Source organism: Lepidochelys olivacea, assembly GCF_965140295.1.
Source record: "Lepidochelys olivacea isolate rLepOli2 genome assembly, chromosome: 12".
Lineage (NCBI taxonomy): Eukaryota > Metazoa > Chordata > Testudines > Cheloniidae > Lepidochelys > Lepidochelys olivacea.
Window position 1 is genome coordinate 18196051 of NC_140422.1, and position 23692 is coordinate 18219742.

Below are 23692 nucleotides of genomic sequence, written 5' to 3' on the forward strand. Positions count from 1 at the left end.
GGACAGTTCTCTCGGGATGGACTTCATCTGAGTAGGGAAGGAAATAGACTTCTAGGATGGAGGCTGGCACAACTGATTAAGAGAGCTTTAAACTAGGAATTTGGGGGAGATGGTTGGGAGATGTCCAGGTAATCTCCACGCCAGAATTTAGCATAGAGTGGAAAGAAAATGAAGTAAGAATGGATACAGCTGTAGGTAGGAGGAAGGGCAATGTAGATACAAGTCTAATAGGTTATACTGGTAGTAAAATAACCGTGCCTAATAGGGTACAGAATGTGAGTGAGGCCAAACAGCAAAAATTAAGATGTTTGTACACTAATGCAAGGAGCCTAGGTAACAAAATGGAGGAACTAGAGTTACTGGTGCAGGAAGTGAAACCAGATATTATAGGTATAACAGAGACCTGGTGGAATAGTAGTCATGACTGGGCTACAGGTATTGAAGGGTATGTGCTGTTTAGGAAAGACCGAAATAAAGGTAAAGGTGGTGGAGTAGCATTGTATATCAATGATGAGATAGAATGTAAAGAAATAAGAAGCGATGAAATGGATATGACTGAGTCTGTCTGGGCAACAATTAAATTGGAGAAGAAAACTATTAGAGCCTCCCCTGGGATAGTGCTTGGGGTGTGCTATAGACCGCCGGGATCTAATTTGGATATGGATAGAGCCCTTTTTAATGTTTTTAATAAAGTAAATACTAATGGAAACTGTGTGATCATGGGAGACTTTAACTTCCCAGATATAGACTGGAGGACGAGTGCTAGTAATAATAATAGGGCTCAGATTTTCCTAGATGAGATAGCTGATGGATTCCTTCAGCAAGTAGTTGCTGAACCAACTAGAGGGGATGCCATTTTAGATTTGGTCTTGGTGAGTAATGAGGACCTCATAGAGGAAATGGTTGTAGGGGATAATCTTGGCTCAAGTGATCATGAGCTAATTCAGTTCAAACTGAATGGAAGGATTAACAAATATAAATCTGCAACTAGGGTTTTTGATTTCAAAAGGGCTGACTTTCAAAAATTAAGGAAATTAGTTAGGGAAGTGGATTGGACTGAAGAATTAATGGGTTTAAAGGTAGAGGAGGCCTGGGATTATTTTAAATTAAAGCTGCAGAAGCTATCGGAAGCCTGCATCCCAAGAAAGGGGAAAAAATTCATAGGCAGGAGTTGTAGACCAAGCTGGATGAGCAAGCATCTTACAGAGGTAATTAAGAAAAAGCAGAAAGCATATAGGGAGTGGAAGAAGGGAGGGATCAGTAAGGAAAGCTACCTTATTGAGGTCAGAATATGTAGGGATAAAGTGAGACAGGCTAAAAGTCAAGTAGAGTTGGACCTTGCAAAGGGAATTAAAACCAATAGTAAAAGGTTCTATAGTCATATAAATAGGAAGAAAACAAAGAAAGAAGAAGTGGGACCGCTAAAAACTGAGGATGGAGTGGAGGTCAAGGATAATCTAGGCATGGCCCAATATCTAAACAAATACTTTGCCTCAGTCTTTAAGACTAAAGAGGATCTTAGGGATAATGGTAGCATGATAAATGGGAATGAGGATATGGAGGTAGACATCACCATATCTGAGGTAGAAGCGAAACTCAAACAGCTTAATGGGACTAAATCGGGGGGCCCAGATAATCTTCATCCAAGAATATTAAAAGAATTGGCAAAAGAAATTGCAAGCCCATTAGCAAGAATTTTTAATGAATCTGTAAACTCAGGGGTTGTACCGTATGATTGGAGAATTGCTAACATAGTTCCTATTTTTAAGAAAGGGAAAAAAAGTGATCCAAGTAATTATAGGCCTGTTAGTTTGACATCTGTAGTATGCAAGGTCTTGGAAAAAATTTTGAAGGAGAAGGTAGTTAAGGACATTGAAGTCAATGGTAAATGGGACAAAATACAACATGGTTTTACAAAAGGTAGATCGTGCCAAACCAACCTGATCTCCTTCTTTGAGAGAGTAACAGATTTTTTAGATAAAGGAAACGCAGTGGATCTAATTTACTTAGATTTTAGTAAGGCGTTTGATACTGTGCCACATGGGGAATTATTAGTTAAATTGGATAAGATGGGCATCAATAGGAAAATTGAAAGGTGGATAGGGAACTGGTTAAAGGGGAGACTACAACGGGTCCTACTGAAAGGTGAACTGTCAAGTTGGAGGGAGGTTACCAGTGGAGTTCCTCAAGGATCAGTTTTGGGACCAATCTTATTTAATCTTTTTATTACTGACCTGGGCACAAAAAGTGGGAGTGTGCTAATAAAGTTTGCAGATGATACAAAGCTGGGAGGTATTGCTAATTTAGAGAAGGACAGGGATACCCTACAGGAGGATCTGGATGACCTTGTAAACTGGAGTAATAGGAATAGGATGAAATTTAATAGTGAGAAGTGTAAGGTCATGCATTTAGGGATTAATAACAAGAATTTTAGTTATAAGCTAGGGACGCATCAACTAGAAGTAACAGAGGAGGAAAAGGACCTTGGAGTATTGGTTGATCATAGGATGACTATGAGCTGCCAATGTGATATGGCTGTGAAAAAAGCTAATGTCGTCTTGGGATGCATCAGGAGAGGTATTTCCAGTAGAGATAAGGAGGTTTTAGTACCGTTATATAAGGCACTGGTGAGACCTCACCTGGAATATTGTGTGCAGTTCTGGTCTCCCATGTTTAAGAAGGATGAATTCAAACTGGAACAGGTACAGAGAAGGGCTACTAGGATGATCCGAGGAATGGAAAACTTGTCTTATGAAAGGAGACTCAGGGAGCTTGGCTTGTTTAGCCTAACTAAAAGAAGGTTGAGGGGAGATATGATTGCTCTCTATAAATATATCAGAGGGATAAATACCAGAGAGGGAGAGGAATTATTTAAACTCAGTACCAATGTGGACACAAGAACAAATGGATATAAACTGGCCACTAGGAAATTTAGATTAGAAATTAGACGAAGGTTTCTAACCATCAGAGGAGTGAAGTTTTGGAATAGCCTTCCGAGGGAAGTGGTGGGGGCAAAAGATCTATCTTGCTTTAAGATTAAACTCGATAAGTTTATGGAGGAGATGGTATGATGGGATAACATGGTTTTGGTAATTAAATATTCATGGTAAATAGGCCCAATGGCCTGTGATGGGTTTTTAGATGGGGTAAGATCCAAGTTACCCGGGAAAGAATTTTCTGTAGTATCTGGCTGATGAATCTTGCCCATATGCTCAGGGTTTAGCTGATCGCCATATTTGGGGTCGGGAAGGAATTTTCCTCCAGGGCAGATTGGAAGGCCCTGGAGGTTTTTCGCCTTCCTCTGTAGCATGGGGCACGGGTCACTTGCTGGAGGATTCTCTGCTCCTTGAGGTCTTCAAACTACAATTTGAGGACTTCAATAGCATAGATATAGGTGTGAGGTCTTTTTTAGGAGTGGTGGGTGAAATTCTGTGGCCTGCATTGTGCAGGAGGTCAGACTAGATGATCATAATGGTCCCTTCTGGCCTAAATATCTATGAATCTATGAATCTTAAGACAGAGTCTGTTCTCAAAGCAATACTTTGTAACAACAACTACTCACACAGAGAGAGACTCAAAGCAATACTTTGTAACAACAGAAACAGCACAGAGACTCTCCGCCCTTTGGTTGTATTTATCTCACTTTGTTAACAATTGTGATTAAAATAGAGATAGAGGATGTATGTGGATGGATGATTGGTGTAGATCACTGACGAGGCCTAGAAAAAGATCATCCTGGTCAACATCATGGTCTCCTTCGAGAACAGGACCCTGGCCTTCTGAGAAGCCCGAGCTCGTAAGCTGGAAAAATACGCCCTTCTGGCGGACACCCTGAGAGCAAAGGGCTACAAGGTGCATATGGATGCCCTGATTGTCGGAGCCCCGGGCGCTTGGGACCCCGGCAATGAGCGTGTGCTGCAGACTTGTGGGATTGGTCGACGCTACGCACGGCTCATGCAGCGCCTCATGGTCTCGGACACCATCCGATGGTCCAGGGACATCTACATTGAACACATCATCGGCCACCGACAGTACCAGGAGGTGTAAGCCAGTATGACATCGTGCATCCACTATGGGAAAGGGACTGAGAGGCTTTTTCCATTGGACTGTATGAATTGGAACCATAAACTCACTGAACATTAAATCCCACCAAATGAGGGTAGATCCATCCCCATCATCGTATCCACCCATTATACTCCACACCTGAACATAGCCATTATATGGACAACATACCCCCATATCTCAATGTCTGTACTTTGACAGGTTAAACTTTTATCCCCAATCAGGGAGATTGCAGATTATGTATTCCTTACGCCACCCATTCCTAAACCAAATTTTGCACCCCTTGATAATCTGTACCTTATTGCCTGATAACCAGAAACTTCTATACCTAAACTCTGTACCATTTTCTTTTTATTTCAACATTATCTTAATAAAATTATTAAATAAATGAATGATCAGGGAGGTCCCAGCCTAAGAATCCAGTGTCCATTGGCCAAAGAAGGCATCAAGTGGAAACAACCAGAGGACCCCCAGAGGGCAGACTGGAATCCACCCAACAGCCTCAAGAATGGGAAAACCGAAGAACAAGATAACATCTGGCAGCACGGAGCCATCAGGAATGTGCCATCTGCTGATTGATTCAGCAACAGCATGATGAAGCAATTCCCATAGACTGGCACAGGAAGAAATTCCTATAAAAATGGACTCTAGAAACTGAGACCTTTGGGGTCTGATTCTGCAAACCAACTTCCAGGAGCATCAGATGAGCATCTGACAAGGCCCCGCTCCCTCCTCATGCCCAGGCCACCTGGCCAGTGGCTTAGCACAAGCAACTCTAAGGTTGGTAACTATGACAACCTTGCAGAACCTGTCTCTGTGTGTGTACGAATGAAAGTGTGAATAAATATGAAACTGAATGGAATGTTATAGCTATAACTAACTGCTTACTATGATTCTTTCTGTATACACAATAAATGTGGCATTTTGCCTTATTCCCTTTAATAAGATCCTGCTTGTTTTTATTTTATTGGTATAACACTCTGATGATGGTTGCTATTCTATTACTATGTGATCTATGCATGACTTCTCCTGTCAGAACCCTGCCTGTTCTTATCATAGCCTTAAATCTACTGCTTTCTTTAGTTTGGGCAGCGGTTCTCAAACTGTGGGTTGGGACCCTAAAGCGGGCCGCAACCCCATTTTAATGTGGTTGCCAGGGCTGTCATTAAACTTGCTGGGGCTCGGGGCTGAAGATGAAGTGCAAGCCCCACCACCTAGGGCTGAAGCCCTCAAGTTTCAGCACCCCCCAAGGCGGGGGGGCGCTCAGGCTTTGGCACCCCTTTGGGGTCTTTTAGTATTTTTTTGTTGTCAGAAGGGGGTCGCGATGCAATGAAGTTTGAGAAACCCTGGTCTAGGGTAAAATGTGTAAGTATTTTACTTGGGACAGACAACAATCAAATGCCCCCTCCAGCTTTCACCGACTTAGGTCTCTCTTTTTTGGCAGTCTCAACATATGACTACTTTTCCACTTGTTTGGTACTTTTCCTTCTTCCCATATCATCTGTAAGAAGCCTAACAAAATGTCTAAAATGTTCTTTGAGTTTGCCTTAAGGACTTCTATTAGGATGTTGTCCAGACCCAGTGCCTTTCCACTTTTTAACCGATTTACTGCCCTCTCTTCTTCTACTCTAATGATAGGTCCTAATTCCACATGCAGATCTTCTTCCTCTAAATTGGGGTGTTGATAACTAGTTCCCCATTCAGTAGTTGACTAAAATACTACCTCCATATATTTAACTTAAACAAAAAATTATCTCTTATGTTCCCATACGCTGTAACTGTGCTGATTTTCCTGCCTCTAGCTAGCACAGCAGTGGCAGAAAAATCAGTAAACCCTATTGCATTGTATATGAACATGATGGAGAGAAATAATTGTTTAAAAGCTTTTCTATTACACTAATCATTATCATCTAAGCACTTCACAAACAATGGATTTCTCTTCATAACAACATTGTGAATTCAGAACACAGTATAGATAGGCAAGGCCTTTTTTCTTAGTTCTGTTTGTTCTAATTTCCTTGGAATGTATCATTTTATATTCAAAAACTTAAATGGGAGAAAATTGGTAAGAATTAAAAATAAAGGGAGGCAGACAGGGGGAATGTTGCCAACTACTCATAGGGGATGAGGAGAGAGGGGTGCCCAGAACTCATGGGCTGAGGAGAAGGGGTATTAACCAGGTGGCAGTTGAGAAAGCCTTCTGTTCCCTACAGCAGTTGGGCTGTCTTAGCTGCCAGGACCCAGCTTCCTGTCCATCTTGCTCCCCTCCCGCAGAGAGGAAGCGGACATGGCTGCACAAAAGGGTCAGAAGGCATGTGGAAGGCTGCACCCCATGAGTACTGGCACCTTCCTGGCCAAAGTACCCTGCTGACTTCCACACAGCCCCAAACATGCCGCTTCTATGATGAGCTGCATGCCATTTTAGGGGGTTCAGCCACCACTACCCCAGCCGTGTTGTTTGACTCCTTCAATGAAGATGGAGGCAACATGGAAGCAGGTTTTGGGGACGAAGAAGATGATGATGATGACGACGAGGTTGTAGATAGCTCACAGCAAGCAAGCAGAGAAACCGCTTTTCCCGACAGCCAGGAACTGTTTCTCACCCTGGACCTGGAGCCAGTACCCCCCGAACCCACCCAAGGCTGCCTCCTGGACCCGGCAGGTGGAGAAGGGACCTCCGGTGAGTGTACCTTTTAAAATACTATACATGGTTTAAAAGCAAGCATGTGAAAGGATTACTTTGCCTCGGCATTGGCGCCTCTCCTGGATGTACTCACAAAGCCTTTGCAAAAGGTTTCTGGGGAGGGCAGCCTTATTGTGTTCTTCATGGTAGGACACTTTAACACTCCAGTCCAGTAACACTTACTCGGAATCATTGTACAAAGTATTGCAGTGTATGTTTGCTGGCGTTCAAACAACATCCGTTCTTTATCTCTGTGTTATCCTCAGGAGAGTGAGATATCATTCGTGGTCTCCTGGTTGAAATAGGGTGCTTTTCTTCAGGGGACATTCAGAGGAGCCCGTTCCTGCTGAGCTGTTTGCCTGCGGCTGAACAGAAATGTTCCCCACTGTTAGCCACGGGGAGGGAGGAGGGTTGAGGGGGTAGCCACGCGGTGGCGGGGGAGGCAAAATGCGACCTTGTAACGAAAGCACATGTGCTATGTATGTAATGTTAACAGCAAGGTTTACCCTGAAAGACTGTAGCCACTGTTTTATAAAATGTGTCTTTTTAAATACCACTGTCCCTTTTTTTTCCCCTCCACCAGCTGCATGTGTTTCAATGATCACAGGATCTTTTCCTTCCCAGAGGCTAGTGAAGATTAGAAAGAAAAAAAAACGCACTCGTGATGAAATGTTCTCTGAGCTCATGCTGTCCTCCCACACTGACAGAGCACAGACGAATGCATGGAGGCAAATAATGTCAGAGTGCAGGAAAGCACAAAATGACCGGGAGGAGAGGTGGCAGGCTGAAGAGAGTAAGTGGCGGGCTGAAGACAAGGCTGAAGCTCAAATGTGGCGGCAGCGTGATGAGTGGAGGCAGGATTCAATGCTGAGGCTGCTGGAGGACCAAACCAGTATGCTCCAGTGTATGGTTGAGCTGCAGCAAAGGCAGCTGGAGCACAGACTGCCACTACAGCCCCTGTGTAACCAGCCGCCCTCCTCCCCAAGTTCCATAGCCTCCACACCCAGACGCCCAAGAACTCGGTGGGGGGGGCCACCGGCCAACCAGCCGCTCTGCCACAGAGGATTGCCCAAAAAAAAGAAGGCTGGCATTCAATAAATTTTAAAGTTGTAAACTTTTAAAGTGCTGTGTGGCATTTTCCTTCCCTCCTCCACCACCGCTCCTGAGCTACCTTGGTAGTCGTCCCCCTATTTGTGTGACGAATGAATAAAGAATGCATGAATGTGAAGCAACAATGACTTTATTGCCTCTGCAAGCAATGATTAAAGGGAGGAGGAGAGGGTGGTTAGCTTGCAGGGAAGTAGAGTGAACCAAGGGGCGGGGGGTTTCATCAAGGAGAAACAAATAGAACTTTCACACCGTAGCCTGGTCAGTCATAAAACTGGTTTTCAAAGCTTCTCTGATGCGTACCGCGCCCTCCTGTGCTCTTCTAACCACCCTGGTGTCTGGCTGCGCGTAACCAGCAGCCAGGCGATTTGCCTCAACCTCCCACCCCGCCATAAACGTCTCCCCCTTACTCTCACAGATATTGTGGAGCACACAGCAAGCAGTAATAACAGTGGGAATATTAGTTTCGCTGAGGTCTAAGCGAGTCAGTAAACTGCGCCAGCGCGCCTTTAAACGTCCAAATGCACATTCTACCACCATTCTGCACTTGCTCAGCCTGTAGTTGAACAGCTCCTGACTACTGTCCAGGCTGCCTGTGTACGGCTTCATGAGCCATGGCATTAAGGGGTAGGCTGGGTCCCCAAGGATACATATAGGCATTTCAACATCCGCAACAGTTATTTTCTGGTCTGGGAATAAAGTCCCTTCCTGCAGCTTTTGAAACAGACTAGAGTTCCTGAAGATGCGAGCGTCATGTACCTTTCCCGGCCATCCCACGTTGATGTTGGTGAAATGTCCCTTGTGATCCACTAGAGCTTGCAGCATTACTGAAAAGTACCCCTTGCTGTTTATGTACTCGCCGGCTTGGTGCTCCGGTGCCAAGATAGGGATATGGGTTCCGTCTATGGCCCCACCACAGTTAGAGAATCCCATTGCAGCAAAGCCATCCACTGTGACCTGCACATTTCCCAGGGTCACTACCCTTGATATCAGCAGATCTTTGATTGCGTAGGCTACTTGCATCACAGCAGCCCCAACAGTAGATTTGTCCACTCCAAATTGATTCCCAGCTGACCGATAGCTGTCTGGTGTTGCAAGCTTCCACAGGGCTATCGCCGCTCGCTTCTCAACTGTGAGGGCTGCTCTCATCTTGGTATTCATGTGCTTCAGGGCAGGGGAAAGCAAGTCACAAAGTTCCATGAAAGTGCCCTTACACATGCAAAAGTTTTGCAGCCACTGGGAATCGTCCCAGACCTGCAACACTATGCGGTCCCACCAGTCTGTGCTTGTTTCCCGAGCCCAGAATCGGCGTTCCACAGCATGAACCTGCCCCATTAGCACCATGATGCATGCATTGGCAGGGCCCATGCTTTCAGAGAAATCTGTGTCCATGTCCTGATCACTCATGTGACCGCGCCGACGTCACCTCCTCGCCCGGTATCGCTCTGCCAGGTTCCGGTGCTGCATATACTGCTGGATAATGCGTGTGGTGTTTAATGTGCTCCTAATTGCCAAAGTGAGCTGAGCGACCTCCATGCTTGCCTTGGTATGGTGTCCGCACAGAAAAAAGGCATGGAACAATTGTCTGCCGTTGCTCTGATGGAGGGAGGGGCGACTGATGACATGGCTTACAGGGTTGGCTTCAGGGAGTTAAAATCAACAAAGGGGGTGGCTTTACATCAAGGAGTATTTCAGGCAGGACTTCACGGAGGGTTCCAATAAGAAATGGTGCACCTAAGTTATTGTTCTTATTGGAACAAGGAGGTTAGTCTGGCGTCTGATTGATACATGGCTAGATTTACCTCACTGCACCTTCTCTGTGAGTGACTGCAGTGTGACCTAGAGGAATGAGTCCCCTAGATTGGGGAGGGAGGGTAGCAAATGAGTACAAAACAAATCTGGTCTATTTCTTGTTTTGATCCACTCCATCTATCTTTTACATCTTTGGCTGGCAGCAGACGGTGCAGAAGGACTGCATGCCATCCACATCTTATGGCTGCTCGGCAGAAGATGATGCAGTAGGACTGCTAGAAATCCATATTGCCTGCCTGCTCACCATAAGATGGTTCAATAGGACTGACTGCAGGACTAAAGAGAATGACTTGATCAAGTCACTCCAAATTTAGTCCCTGCGCCCATGTCTGCCCAGGCGCTCCTGGCCGATGTGGAGCTGTTCCAGGAGGCACTCTAGACAGCTGCATTCCACAGGGCCCTGGGCTGGAACCCGGAGTAGAGGGCGGGCCCAGGTTCCCCCCCAAACCTCCCAACTCCTGGTCAGACACAGGAGGAGTTGACCTGGACTGTGGGTTCACGAAAATGGCAAAACTGAGGGCTGCCATGAAGCTCCAAGGCGAGCAAATCCACCAATAAGCGCAAGACCCACCAAGGTAGAGGAGGAACTTTGTCACACTATCTAGTCAATCCTTCATCTTTTTCATGATTTATGAAACCCCAAATGATTCAGGAACCAGAATCCTAGGGGATTCTGATCTGCTGGGTCATTTCTCTCTGTTGGTTCCTTGAGCTAAGTTGCCCAGGGAAAGAGAGTAAGGTTCTCTCATTGGTGAGTCTACACTACCACTCATCACTGAAAAAGTTATCAACTCCTATTTCCAATCATTCCTCCCTCCCCCATTTTTCCCTTAACTAAAAAACAACAAAATAGCACGCAAAAAACATCCAATTTGAGAGACTAAGTATATAAATTTGAGAAATGGCCTGGCATCGATCAGACCCTCTTCACCACTGATGTTTTTGTCATTTTTAGTACTCAGAGGAAATCAAATTAGTAACAGCAATCAGGAGGGCTTGGATTGTTATAGCTAGAGCAGTGGGGTAATTTTAGGGAAAGAGTTGCAGCACCATGGAAAGGAAGGAGGCAGAGATGGGTTACAGGAGAAACTGCAGGAAGCAGGAGGAAGAAGAAACTGGAGAGGTGGGCCGTCTCAGAGTTTGTACAACTGAAGAGTTGCAGCAAAACTGGGGCACTCCACTTTATTGATAACAGCTTTTGACAACTCAAGGTGAAAGGATTAGCAGTTTTTGCAGAGAATATTCATTTATATTAGACCTAGTTTCTAGCAGTGGTTTAACGTTCTTCATGAACATTAGCTTATAGTAGCAGCTGTGGATGTATTTACAATGCAAAAATTAGCTCTAAAGAACAGCTTTGCCACCACCATTCATCTCCAAGTGGACTACTGCAAAATACCAGGTTCACTATAATATGACATATAGTAACCATTCCACATGCATGATCAGGGAGAAGTAGGCATCTTTCAGTCTTGAGAGACAATGGGTATGTGTTCCTGAAAGGTAAAGAATCTACTCAGTTGGTTTTATGGCAGCGGCGAACGTGGCTGAAGAGACCCACTTGAGAGAGACAAGCTGCATCTGTCACATTTAAAAGGTGATAATTTGACCCTTTGGGCTTTGCCTTCTGCAAGCTTTTTTCTCCTCTGCTAAGCTGGACTGCTTCATCTCGTAACTCCAGAGACTTTTGTTAAGCTCTTGTTTCCAAAGGCTGAAGTCTTGAGTGTGAGCGTCCCATTTGTCCACATCCACGTCCATTTCTTTGAGGTCTCACTTGCACACATCCTTGAAACAATTCTGGGCATCCTATGCTTCTTTTTCTAGATGCCAATTCACTGTAGAGGGGGTCCTTTGGGATGCGCCCATCATTCATTTGGCACACATGCCCAAGAGAGCGGAGGCGTCTCTGAGGTGTGTTTGCATGCTGGCCCATTTGAGCACCTTGGTGTTGGTGACTCTGTCCCTCCAGGAGATTCCAAAGATTCAATGAAGGCAACTCTTAGGAAAGCTGTTGAGCCTCTTTTCCTGATGAGAGCGTAGGTCCATGTCTTGCTCCCATACAAAAGCGTGCCGATAACACATGTACAATACACACAGATTTTGTATGTTTTGTCAGTTTATTGTTTTGCCATACCCTTGTTCAGTCTAGACATTATTGTTGTCCCTTTTCCAATGCGGCTGCTGAGTTCTGTTTCAAGTGAAAGGTTGACTGCGATAGTGGATTCCAGGTGTGTGAACTCATTCACCACTTCAAGTTCATAGCTGTTGATCTTGATGGAGGGTGCTTCCTCAATTCCTGGGCACATTATGTTAGCCTTTTTTGGCTTTTAGTAAGCCTGAAGTCTTGGCAGGCTTTGGAAAAACTGTCCATCAGGCTTTGACGATGAGCTTCATTTTGGATTGTCACAGCTGCATCATCAAAGAGGCGGTGTTGGATAAGGACCTCCCGAGTCTTGAAAGATTGAACAGCTTTCCATCAGAGCTTGTGTGAAAGTAGATTCCCCCAGTTGAGGAATCAAAAGCTTGTTTCAGTAGCAGAGAGAAGAAGATCCCAAACACGGTTGGAGCAAGAATACAACCTTGTTAACTCTGCTACGAAGCTGGAAAGCCTCAGACATTGTGCCGTTGTATTGGACTGTGCCATACATGTTTTCGTGAAAGGATTGAATCATGCGTAAGAGCCTGGGGGCATCCAATCTTTTCTAGAAGCTCGAATAGTTCACTTCTACTGACAAAGTCAAAAGCCTTTCTGAGATCGATAAAGGCTATGTAGAGGGGCTTTTTTGTTCTCTGCACTTCTCTTGTAGTGGTCTCAGTGAGAAGATCATGTCAATAGTAGACCTTTCATATCTGAAGCCACACTGTGATTCAGGATAGATTCTGTCTGCAAGCATTTGAGAAGAATTAGTGGTGCCATAAAAAAAAATCAGAATAGTCAGGGCAGACTAATAATTTAAGCTTAATTTTAAAGTAAAATGCCCTTTTCAGTTTGACAGTAACATGCAGATTACTTAGGCTGAAAGCCTTCCCTTCCCCAGCTATGGAAGCCTACAATGTGGTGACATAGATACACTCATTAAGAAGCACCTTCCATGAAGAAGCAGTGTACTTTGTCAGCACTGAATAAACATATAAGGTCATTAATCATAGTTATATGCGGCTGTCCATTATGGTTGTGAAAGAATGGTGAAAGATGTAAAGATTACAAGAGCCTATGGAACATTCTGTGTGTTTAGAACATCCCTTGTGTTTAGAATACTAAGGAAAAGCAAGCAGCCACACAGAAAAAAGAGATTGCTGTCAACCCACATGGTCATGGAGCAATTCCTCATCTCAGATGTGTTGATCTAACAAAGTCAGTGCCAAAAGGCTCATACAAAAATTAGGAATTGTTCGTGGTAACCTTACATATTCAAAAATCAATCATGTATAGAACAAGCAATTGTAAAGGATATGCATGTAGCATGGATGAGTGAAAAATAACACCGCTGTTATTTCAGCTTTTTATGCAGCTACTGTGATCAATTTCATTCATTTGCATGAAAACTAGCTACCAAACAATTACATGCTGATTTCTTTGCTAAGGATTCCAAGATAGAAGGACTAATATAATTATTTTTGCAATTGGCATTGCTCAAACTCAGTGTCATTTTTAGCTACTATTGACAATAAGTCTTGTGAACAATTATTTTCACCTTGCAAAGAGACTTGCGTACAACAAACATCTCCTAAGATGACAGCTTGGTGAACATCGGGCATTTGTCAGCACCTTTAACCATAGCAGCCCTGTTTCAGTACCATTCTCCGAGAAATGAAAGATGACAGCAAAACCTGTAGCATGCAGTCCTCGGCAAGAACAAGCAGAGAGAATACTAAAATTTAAACAACTTTAAACCTTATCAAACCTCATCCAAGAAGGAAACATAGACCCTGCAATCCTACTTTCAGGACAAGGTTAAAAGGAATCCCAGAAATCTTCTTGGTGCTTTTTTAACATGAAAGAAAATGATCAAGAGGAATATGGAGAGGAAAATTTAATTTATTTAGCTATTTAATTCAGAACCACTTGAGCATTTTATTAAATGCTTTGGCCTCATTTTTAAGTTGTTTAACCAAATAATTAGTTTGATCAGAAATATTGCAACATGCACCATTAGGTTTTTTAGATTTTTTTTGCTGGCTTGCTTTCCATGCTTACTTGGAACTTTAAATATTTTGGAAGTTACTGTGTTCTACTACATGTTTTGTGATAAAAATGCAACAAATAGAAAATGATCACAACCTCTGTTTTATGTGAGTTTGACTAACCTTACTATTAATCACAAGGAAACAAAACCCATTAAACCTGTATCTAAAATTGTTAAACTTTTCAGCCCTTCCATCTGCTAACAGAGCTAACACATTCATCTCTGAGGGGGAAAAATAGCAGTGATGAATTATTTCACTGCACTCAATGTACAATACACATGCTACACAAATTAACTTTCTAAATGAGAAAGAAATGAAACCCACAAAAATGGGCCCAATGGAGGCTTGACTTTCAGAAAAATGTGTCCTGTATTGTGATAAAGGTTCTCTTGGCTTTAGGTGAAAGAAAACTATTAGATATTTAATAGCAGAGTAATATTTAAACAAAAAAGAAATTTTGGTTGAGGCATAAATATAAGAAGAAAAAACAGGGAAACATTTCACAAGTGAATAAGGAATTAAGGTTTCCCCCCCTTTAAAAATGCAGTATCCTACAAAATACATTATCTAATAGTGGAAACTGTTAAGCTGCATTTAAGTTAATTAGGGAAAGGAATTTAAAGCTGCATTTTATATACCTGCTTGTAATGGGACAATTTTGTACCTTACCACTAAATTCATCTTCTCATAGCATAAAAATATCCGCCAATAATTTCTGTCAGGTCATGTAGTAATGTCAGAGACAGCTCTTTTACACTACCACCAGGAAGGTTGGAGATAAAAGTACAATCAAGAAAATGATCCCAGGCTCTTAAGATATGAACTGAAATGTTATTATTGACCATTCACATTACTCCACTCTGCAGGATTATGTATTCTATTTGAAAGTTAATTTATAGGTTAGAAAAAAGTCGCACTTTAATACATTACCCAATTCACCAACGCAAGCTATTGAGAATTAGCTAGGAGTAACAGTAGAAGACAAAGGAAAAAAGAGAAAAAGAAAGAAAAAGAAGAAAGGAAAAGTAAGTTACAAATTTCAGAGTGGTAGCTGTGTTAGTCTGTGTCAGCAGAAAGAACGAGGAGTACTTGTGGCACTTTAGAGACTAACAAATTTATTTGAGCATAAGCTTTCGTGGGCTAAAGCCCATATGAATTTGTTAGTCTCTAAGGTGCCACAAGCACACCTTGTTCTTTAAGTTACGAATGGCAGCCTAGAGGTCTTCAACCATGCATTATTTGCTAATATATGCATATCAGTCATATAGAACTTGGTAATGGAATCAAAGGTAATTTCATGACTGCAGATTGTTTCTATCCATGACACTGCCCTAGATCCAATGAAGAAGATGGATACAGAAAAGTCTCTCTCAGATATTGATAGCATTCTGTAATTGCCATCCAAATGCCCTTCTGAAATCCAAATAATAGTGCCAAACCATTGTAAAATAGCAAAAAGATGTAAACTAATCTGATTCAGGTGGTGAGATAAGCATATATTGAGACTGAATTGTAGCAGTGTCCTGATAAGTACTTTATCATGGAAAAATGCAGCACTTTGACTGACAAAGCACCCAACTTCATCATCCTGTGTGTAGAGATTCACAAGCAGGAAGGCTACTTCAATAGTGACAAGGAACCATTCTTCATCCCATGGCAACTGCAGAGGGGGATAACTGTGTTTATAATATCATATAGACCCCAGCCAGATAAGCCAATCTTAGTCTGGCTGTGGGTGGGTCTCATGAATCTAGAGATTCATGGCTAAAACGTCAGGCTCTGTTCCTACAACATATTCACAGGACACTGAATACTGCTGGAAGCCTCAAAGAGTTGAAACGTAGGTCTTTGAGTGAAACTGAAGAATGAAGAGTATGGAATCTTGACATGAAAAAGATGTGTGGGGTTGCCACCAGTGCTGTGGTGAAGCTTGAAGAATTAGCCATTGTAGAAGAAAGATCAGTAGCACAGTGGACGCATAGCAAGTCCAGGATGGCACCATTTAGCAAAGCCTGTTTACTGCTGCTGTATTTTCCTTCCAGTGTCAAGCAATATCTTGCTGAAACAGACATATCAACTATCAGTCAGGCATGGCAAGGCCACCTGCAGAACAGAGTGTGCTTAAGCTGATTCCAGTGAGCTGAAAGTTAGTAGTCTAATGAGACCATGAACACCAAAATGGCTTGTAGTCCTTGGTGAGGAGACAGTTCAGCTGGCAAAGCCTGACAATCACAGATTCACAGAGAAAGAGGAAAAAGGAAAAGGCAGGGAGTTAGACAGAATGTTCTGTCTCAGTGGAGACCCTCCATTCTGCTAAACTGAACTGCAATGGAAAAAATGTATAGGCCACATCCCTGACTGGTGTAAATTAGCTTTTTGACATATGGGTCAAAAACAAGATATTAACATAATTAGTAAAACTTTAGTAATCAAGCAACTCAATTGCATATATGATTTTAGCATTTAATGTAGTCTGCAGCACAAAGAACCTAATTCTTGTGCCAAGGAAACCTGATTTCCATGGTACACTTACGTTAAATCATGAAGCAAATTAGAAATTCGCAAAAGTGTTAACCAATTATAAAATGATACCAGAAGATATAAAAGTAAACCTAAAAATGCAACAAACAAATACTGTCAAATACTTGCTCTATGGAGGCATCATATACAAATGTTGTCCCAGACCTTTCTAATTTGGGTTGCAGAGAGGAAAAACTACCCAGAATGTAAGTGCTGTGTAAAAACTAAAAAAACAATGCCCACACTTAACATGGACACCTTCCCTTTCAGAGATCTGACCTGCTCATTCCTGGAATATGAGATGACAGTGGCAGATTTTAGCAGCCCATACATCAGCCATAAGCAAAGAAAAGTTAAAAAGTACACAATTAACAGGTGGTAACCAGTGAGGAGAAGCGAACATTCTTGAAAAATAGGAAAATACTTAGAAAAATGCACTTTTTGTTTTTGTAACATTGAAGAAATTTAATATAAAACAGCTGAAAAACACGCATTTATAATCAGAAATTAAAGGAGAAAAAAGCCCTGTTTTGGGCACTACAAAATAAATAAGAAAAATAAAGTTCTTCCTTTTTTTTGCTTACTCCCCACTTTATGACAATGATGAGGAAAGAAAAAGGCCTTTCAACTGTATTTTCTCACAAAACAGACTAATAGTGCTCAGTTGATATGCACTAAGTAAATGCTGATTAATGGACTCAGACAACAGTGGACTCCACATTCCAACCTTAAGAATGGGAATGTCTCATGTACAGGGAACCAATCTCTTCTACACTATCACTTGTCCTTGAGATTGCATAAATAAAGGCAAACCTTTATTAGGTGATAACACAAGGAAAGCAATGTAATATGTCAGGCTAAATAAATACACAGTTTTAGACAAGATTTTGTCTTCCCGTGTAAACACACAAACTGTTCAACAACTACTACTTATAACCATTTCACTGGGATGTGGTTAAGTAGCGGTGAGCACAAAGAAGAGGTAGGATTCCTAGATGATCGTGTACATTCTCTCCCGTCCTATTCCGCCCAAAATACCAAGGTTATCTGGTGTCAACTTTCTAATACACCAGAGGAAGTTTAAAAATAAAATATTTAGATTTTAAATTACACATTTTGACTGCATAAGTGTGGCAAATATTTTCTAACTAAACACAGCATCATGGCCAACAGGCCAAACAACAATTAACTGCCTGAAATTTTATATACATGAATATGGTGTACTGCTTAAAGTTTGGTTTAGGGTGATGTTTACAACTGGACACCTATTAGCAGCCAATTCTGGTTCATGTTAATACGAGTACAACTCACTATACTCCTAAAGTTCTAAGTTGGGTCTTCTGTGTTTGATTAAAGACATTATATAATTGTACGAAGCACATACTAACACATCCATTTGAAGGAAGCCAGAAACACCTCCAAGCTGATTTATATCAGCAATTCTGGAAAGAATGTGCTGTAACTCAAGAGAAGTGACTGATTAAAGACTTAATTTGAGAACAGTGTGAAATAAGTGAGAGTCATGAAATAAAACTTAAGCTCTGGGGAAGAGCACTTTGTGCTCAGACTAAAACTATAACAGCTTGTGATCTATTTGTGTCCCTTTCAAGCTCAAAAACTAACACACTTGTCTGATGTAACTATATTACTTTTATTTAAATAAAATGGTTTAAAACTTCTACTAAAAATACTGAATATAATTCACCCACATGTATATTATCATTAACTTGAAATAAGTTCCATCTTCATGTATCCGAGTGAGTGATTCCCACTGTTTCCCACTAAACCTCTGTTATACAGTTTGTGAGGTCATCCCTGGCTAGGGTTGCAAAGCCTCCAGGATTGTCCTGGAGTCCCCAGGAATTAAAGATTAATCTTTAATTACAGATTAAGGCATGTGATGAAACCTCCAGGAATACGTCCAACCAAAATTGACAATCTTATCCCTGACATGTTCTTATCAAAGCTTATTGAACACTTTTACCTCTTGTTTACAGGCTCCACTCAGCCATGTCATACTGTGCAAAATCTCCCAATTTACAGGCAAGGAAGGCCACGTGGAAGGGATGTTGCCCTACTATGATATCCTTTTTTCTTTAAACATATTACAAAACTTCTCTACATTTCCTGGTTTTTGAATTTTTTATTTTTTTTTCTTTTTCGTGCATTAGAGCTGCTGTTTCTAACATTCTTATTTGACCCATTTCCAAAGTAGGAAAAAATTTCACTGTAATAACTGATGCTTCACTTGTGGTATACAAAAATTTGATTTTTTTTTAATGCATGTAACTTGAAGATCTGTTAGGGAATGGGGCAAAAAGTGATGCAAAAAAGAGAACATCCAGGTATTAACTTGTTTTCAAGCCACTGAAAAGGGAGACAGAAGAGGATAAAATAACTATCCCAGAAGAAACTGGTAGATCACTCATTCTTATGGTTCCCATTCAGTTCTAAAAGTTTTAAAATTTATATCAGATCATATTAAAATGCACTTGTGTAGCTGTGCCATTTTACCACCTATTGGTTATATATTCAGCTTATCTTTAATACGGCAATCATTAAAAAATAAGTGGCTTTTTGATGCATCTCTAGATGACAAATTACCTAATTGTAGGAAGAAACTCACTCAATTTTATGGTTAATAAACTAAGTAAAAGCCAACAGAAAACTTCAACATGCATAACTAATTAATGTCAGAATTCAGTTAATACCTCATCTGTATTGTAGATAATCTGCAGTCCTGAAGATATCATCTCAACCAGGTAGAGCAGGAACAGTGACACAGCATTTATCTGAGGTGAAGAAAAGGATAAAAAAAGTATACTTTACTTTTATGGGGTCAAAGTAGACCAGTTGAATTTCAAAACAAAAATGTGATGTTAGACAGAGAAAAGGGGGCTTTTCTACTATGACGTGGCTAGGTTCTTAAGAAATTTCATCCATTGTAGTATTACACATGTAATGTAAGTGTACTGATGTGGAACACTTGATCAAGAGAACTGCAGCAAGCACTGTTGTAAACAACTGCTTCTACAACATTTGTTTTTAAAGCTTTCCTTGAAAACTATGATATTTAAACATTTTTGCTTGGGAATACTGTTTTGACCCAAAGGCAATTATTTCACAGTCACCTGTGACAAGCCATTGCAAATTTATGTAAACAACAAAGTTATTGGAAAGTGGAGCACTAGAAGATGCAAACTTAAACAGTAGTCTGCCTATCTGGAAAACAGACCATTTAAGTCCTAACAAACAAAGCATTAATGCAACCACCTGGAGAGAAGTATTAATTTTAATCAACTGTTCAGCATATGATTAAATTACATTTATGAAAAAATTAGTTGTTTTGTTCTGTTAACCTAATAGTCTATTAGTGATTGTTATCAACTGCCTTAGCATTCACACGAGTACCATTACACCAGGATATCAGAAGAAACATCAATGAAGCAAAAACAATATCATGATATACCACTCTTGTATAATATAGGATTCATATAATTTTGATGATTCAGAGACTAAATTAGTGACATCAGTAACTTGCTTTAAGAAATTAATACAAGCCTTAACTTCAGTGTGTGGGATTTACAGAAATAGTCTGGACCCAAACCATGACCTTCCTTGAATTATTTTTTTAACACATGCTGAAGAATATCCTCCAAATTCTAAACCTTTTAAGATTCTATTGTTTTCAGGCCACTGACTAGGGTGACAGAACTGGATAGCAGAACTAGAGCGTAACTATTTCAGAAAAAGACTGGTAGATCTCTCTCTCTTACACTTCCCAAATATTTCCAAAAGTTATAAAGATTTATATCAGATCATATTAACAAGCATATTTGTAGCTTGAATATTTTATCAATTTTATTTTATGTTTTACATTTTAAGGTTCCATCACAATCTATTGCTCCCATGTTGTAACATAATTTAAAGGGAACCGAACACAGTCACAATGGACTGGGAAAGAGGATGAGGACAAAGAGGCCGTAGTGATTTTGCAACATGCCCCTTCCCATCTTTTCACCCCTCAATCTTACAGAAGCCCCTGTACTTCCACTACATGATGCTGACGTGCCACACTGTGGAAGAGACTTGCTGGAGGTACGAGGGAGGGCTGCTCTTTTCCATGGCATTGTTCCCTTGCAAATTGACAAGGATTTTATCACAAAATATTACACTGAGCTTAGTCAGGATTATATCCCACATCCCCATTTTGTTGTGTATGTGGCTTTCATGACAGCCACCAGCTAGAGAAGCTGCATCAGCTCAAGTCCAGAAGGAGTAGCACTGCTGTGAGGAAGAGATGCTTAGAATATCAGGCCACTGCAATTTCCCCATGCTGTGCATGTTCAGCAGGTTTCATTCAGCAGCAGATTGGGTCATAACACTCCATCCATGAAACGATGTGCAGGAAACTGTCTTTAACAGAGCTTTCTGACTCTGAAATGGGTATATTTTATAAAGGGAATAACTTGGCCATATTGGCACCAAGAAATTAAATAATTCCCAGTATAACAACCACACTTGATTAACTACACAATATTTTGTGCTTTGGTTCTAGCTCTGCTGTTTCAGAAGCAGCATCACTGTTCTTAGAGCTGTGCCAGCGTGTTCTCTTATAAATAAGGATGCTAACGAACACAAATGAAATGAATTTGGTGTCATTTACATAGGAAACATCACGGTTATACAGTGGAGGGCAAATCAATATCTGGCAAATGGAAAAGGACAAAAAAAAAGTAGAATTTATATTTTCCAATCTTAGAAGAGAGCATCACAGACAATGGAGAATAACAAATTAAAAACAAATAAAACAATTGTTAATTAAAACTTCTCAGCTTTCTGGAAAATGTGGCTGGGAACATTAACAAAAATACAGTATCCAATATAAGATTATTGCAATCCCTCAATTTATTGATAATACAGTATGGGCAGAAACTATTTTTTATGCTGGGGTTATTTATTGAAAATCACTTTCTTTCTCAAAACAATTTTTTTTTTTTACAGTTGCATTGATATCTTCTGCACAAGATATACAGCTTGAAGTCAGATTTCAAAACAGCTTGATCCTTTCAATACAAGTTACAGCAGACATCTCAATTTATAAATTCTGTAAATTTTATCAAACTATAAAGAAACATCCATCATGAAAAAGCATTAGATTCAATAGTAATATTACATAAAGGCACCCAATTCTGCAATCACATTTAAGAGAACTGTTTGCTATTTTTACCTGAAGATGGCCATATGCCTCATGGGAGAAGACTTCATCTCCACTATGTGCACTGAAAACAGAATGAAGGCATTTGGATGGCCTGGGGTCTTGCTTAAACTGCTGAACCTAGAGGCAAATTTTCAAAAAATGAAATAAATTGATTATAAATACACTCCCTCTCCCCAAAAAAACAAGTTCACCATGTGTGATAGGTATTTTAAGGTGTCATGCAAGTGTCAATCTATTGCTGAATTAACACTGAATAAAGATTTATGTGAATTAGCACCGAATAACAAAGCAGTAATCGACTCCAGTTTATATTATTTTTTTTTAAATGATAGAATTGTTCAGTTTGAATGTGGCTTCTTTCTACATGTAATTTCATTCCATACACTGGTTTCATAATCAAGGAGTTTCTCTACTGTGAACACAAGTATATTGCTACATAGAGATTTAGTCATTTCCATCTCCTTTCTGGTGCTACTTGCTAAGCAGTCACACGATATCGACTATGAGGACAACATTTCAGACAGTGGTTTCTGCTACATTCCATTTGTTCGGTTATTCTGTAGACTGAAAAAAAGTTTTCTTTATGCACATTTCCCCCTCTGGGTGAAGGATCTTATTCCATGCTTTCACTGTATGATTTAATTGCATCCATATTAACTTTCATTTTTGGGGTCTTCACACTTTTTTTTTTTTTTTTTTTTTACACACAAGCTTGCCCTTCCTTGAAATATGCCTAGGATTTTCTTAATTTCTTTCTTTAAAAAAGTAATTCCATAAAGCAGTGGTTCCCAAACTTGTTCCGCTGCTGGTGCAGGGAAAGCCCCTGTCTGGCCGGTTTGTTTACCTGCCGCGTCCGCAGGTTCGGCTGATCGCGGCTCCCAGTGGCCGCGGTTCGCTGCTCCAGGCAAATGGGAGCTGCTGGAAGCAGCACGGGCCGAGGGACGTACTGGCCGCTGCTTCCAGCAGCTCCCATTGGCCTGGAGCAGCGAACCGCGGCCTCTGGGAGCCGCGATCGGCCGAACCTGCGGATGCGGCAAGCAAACAAACAGGCCCAGCCTGCCAGGGGCTTTCCCTGCACAAGCGGCGGAACAAGTTTGGGAACCACTGACAAAGATTTAATTGATGATGTGCTTTTTTTAGCAGGGATCATTACCTCCTGCATTTTTAACATAAGGGATGATAAAGAGTAATTGTGTCACCTCAAAGAATCAATCTTTACTAGCCAAGATACACCGGTGCATCACTACCAGAAGAAGATGCTTAAAATAGATAGATAATTTAAAAAAACTCTTTTGCAAAAGGAAGTCAGTGAAAAACACACAAGCACACACAAATTCTTATAGAGTTCTTTACTTGCACAGCAGCAGGAAACTTACTTCTTTTTTTTACACCTAAGGTCTTACACATACTTTTCTGGTTGCTTCAGTCTAAGGTGCCTGGATTATATCAAAATGTATCTTTTTCATTCAACACTGATCAAAAGTATGCAGATCTTACTGACTTAACTAAATAACAGCTTCAACTGACATTTTGGTGCTTTGTCATTTTCATTTTTCTTCAGTACATACAGGAACACAACATGAGAATTTAAATATAATCGCTATGCAAAGGAATAGCAAGTACCAAATGATTAAAGATACTCAAAAGAAATTGCATAACTGTGCTTTGAGATCTGAAGCTGTTAAAAAGACTAATTTAAAATTTAAGCAAAAAACAAACTCTATAAATTTAAGAGATTAGTGGGGCATGGTGTCTGGGAACAAAATGCAACACCATGGAAATAGTATAGAATAAGAGAAAACATCCAGCATTTCTTATCCTGATTGGAAACGACAAAAACAAAGATCTGTGTAATCACTTCTCTAGTCTAAATTACGTACAGAATACTAAGCATCTGGTTTATCCTTACTTAGGGTACGTCCTCACTACCCACCGGCTCGCCGGGTAGTGATCGATCCCCAAATTGACACCTGTATTCCACCTCGGCAGGAGGAGTAAGCAGAGTTAACGGGGGAGCTGCCACGGTCGACTCGCTGCCGTGAGGATGGCCAGGTAACTCGAACTAAGATACTTCAACTTCAGCTATGCAAACAGTGTAG

General features: G+C 41.0%; 1 protein-coding gene across 4 annotated transcripts in view; it reads right to left on the reverse strand.

Annotated features, from left to right (window-relative positions):
* Positions 1-23692, reverse strand: part of PHKB (phosphorylase kinase regulatory subunit beta) — a 209590-nt gene that overhangs the window by 124926 nt on the left and 60972 nt on the right. For all 4 annotated transcript variants that reach the window (XM_084644484.1, XM_084644481.1, XM_084644482.1 and 1 more), the window contains 2 exons: positions 21603-21710; positions 19084-19164 (listed from right to left, as the gene is read on the reverse strand). In XM_084644484.1, the coding sequence (XP_084500610.1) occupies positions 19084-19164; positions 21603-21710 (189 nt within the window). The remainder of the gene's footprint in view (positions 1-19083; positions 19165-21602; positions 21711-23692) is intronic.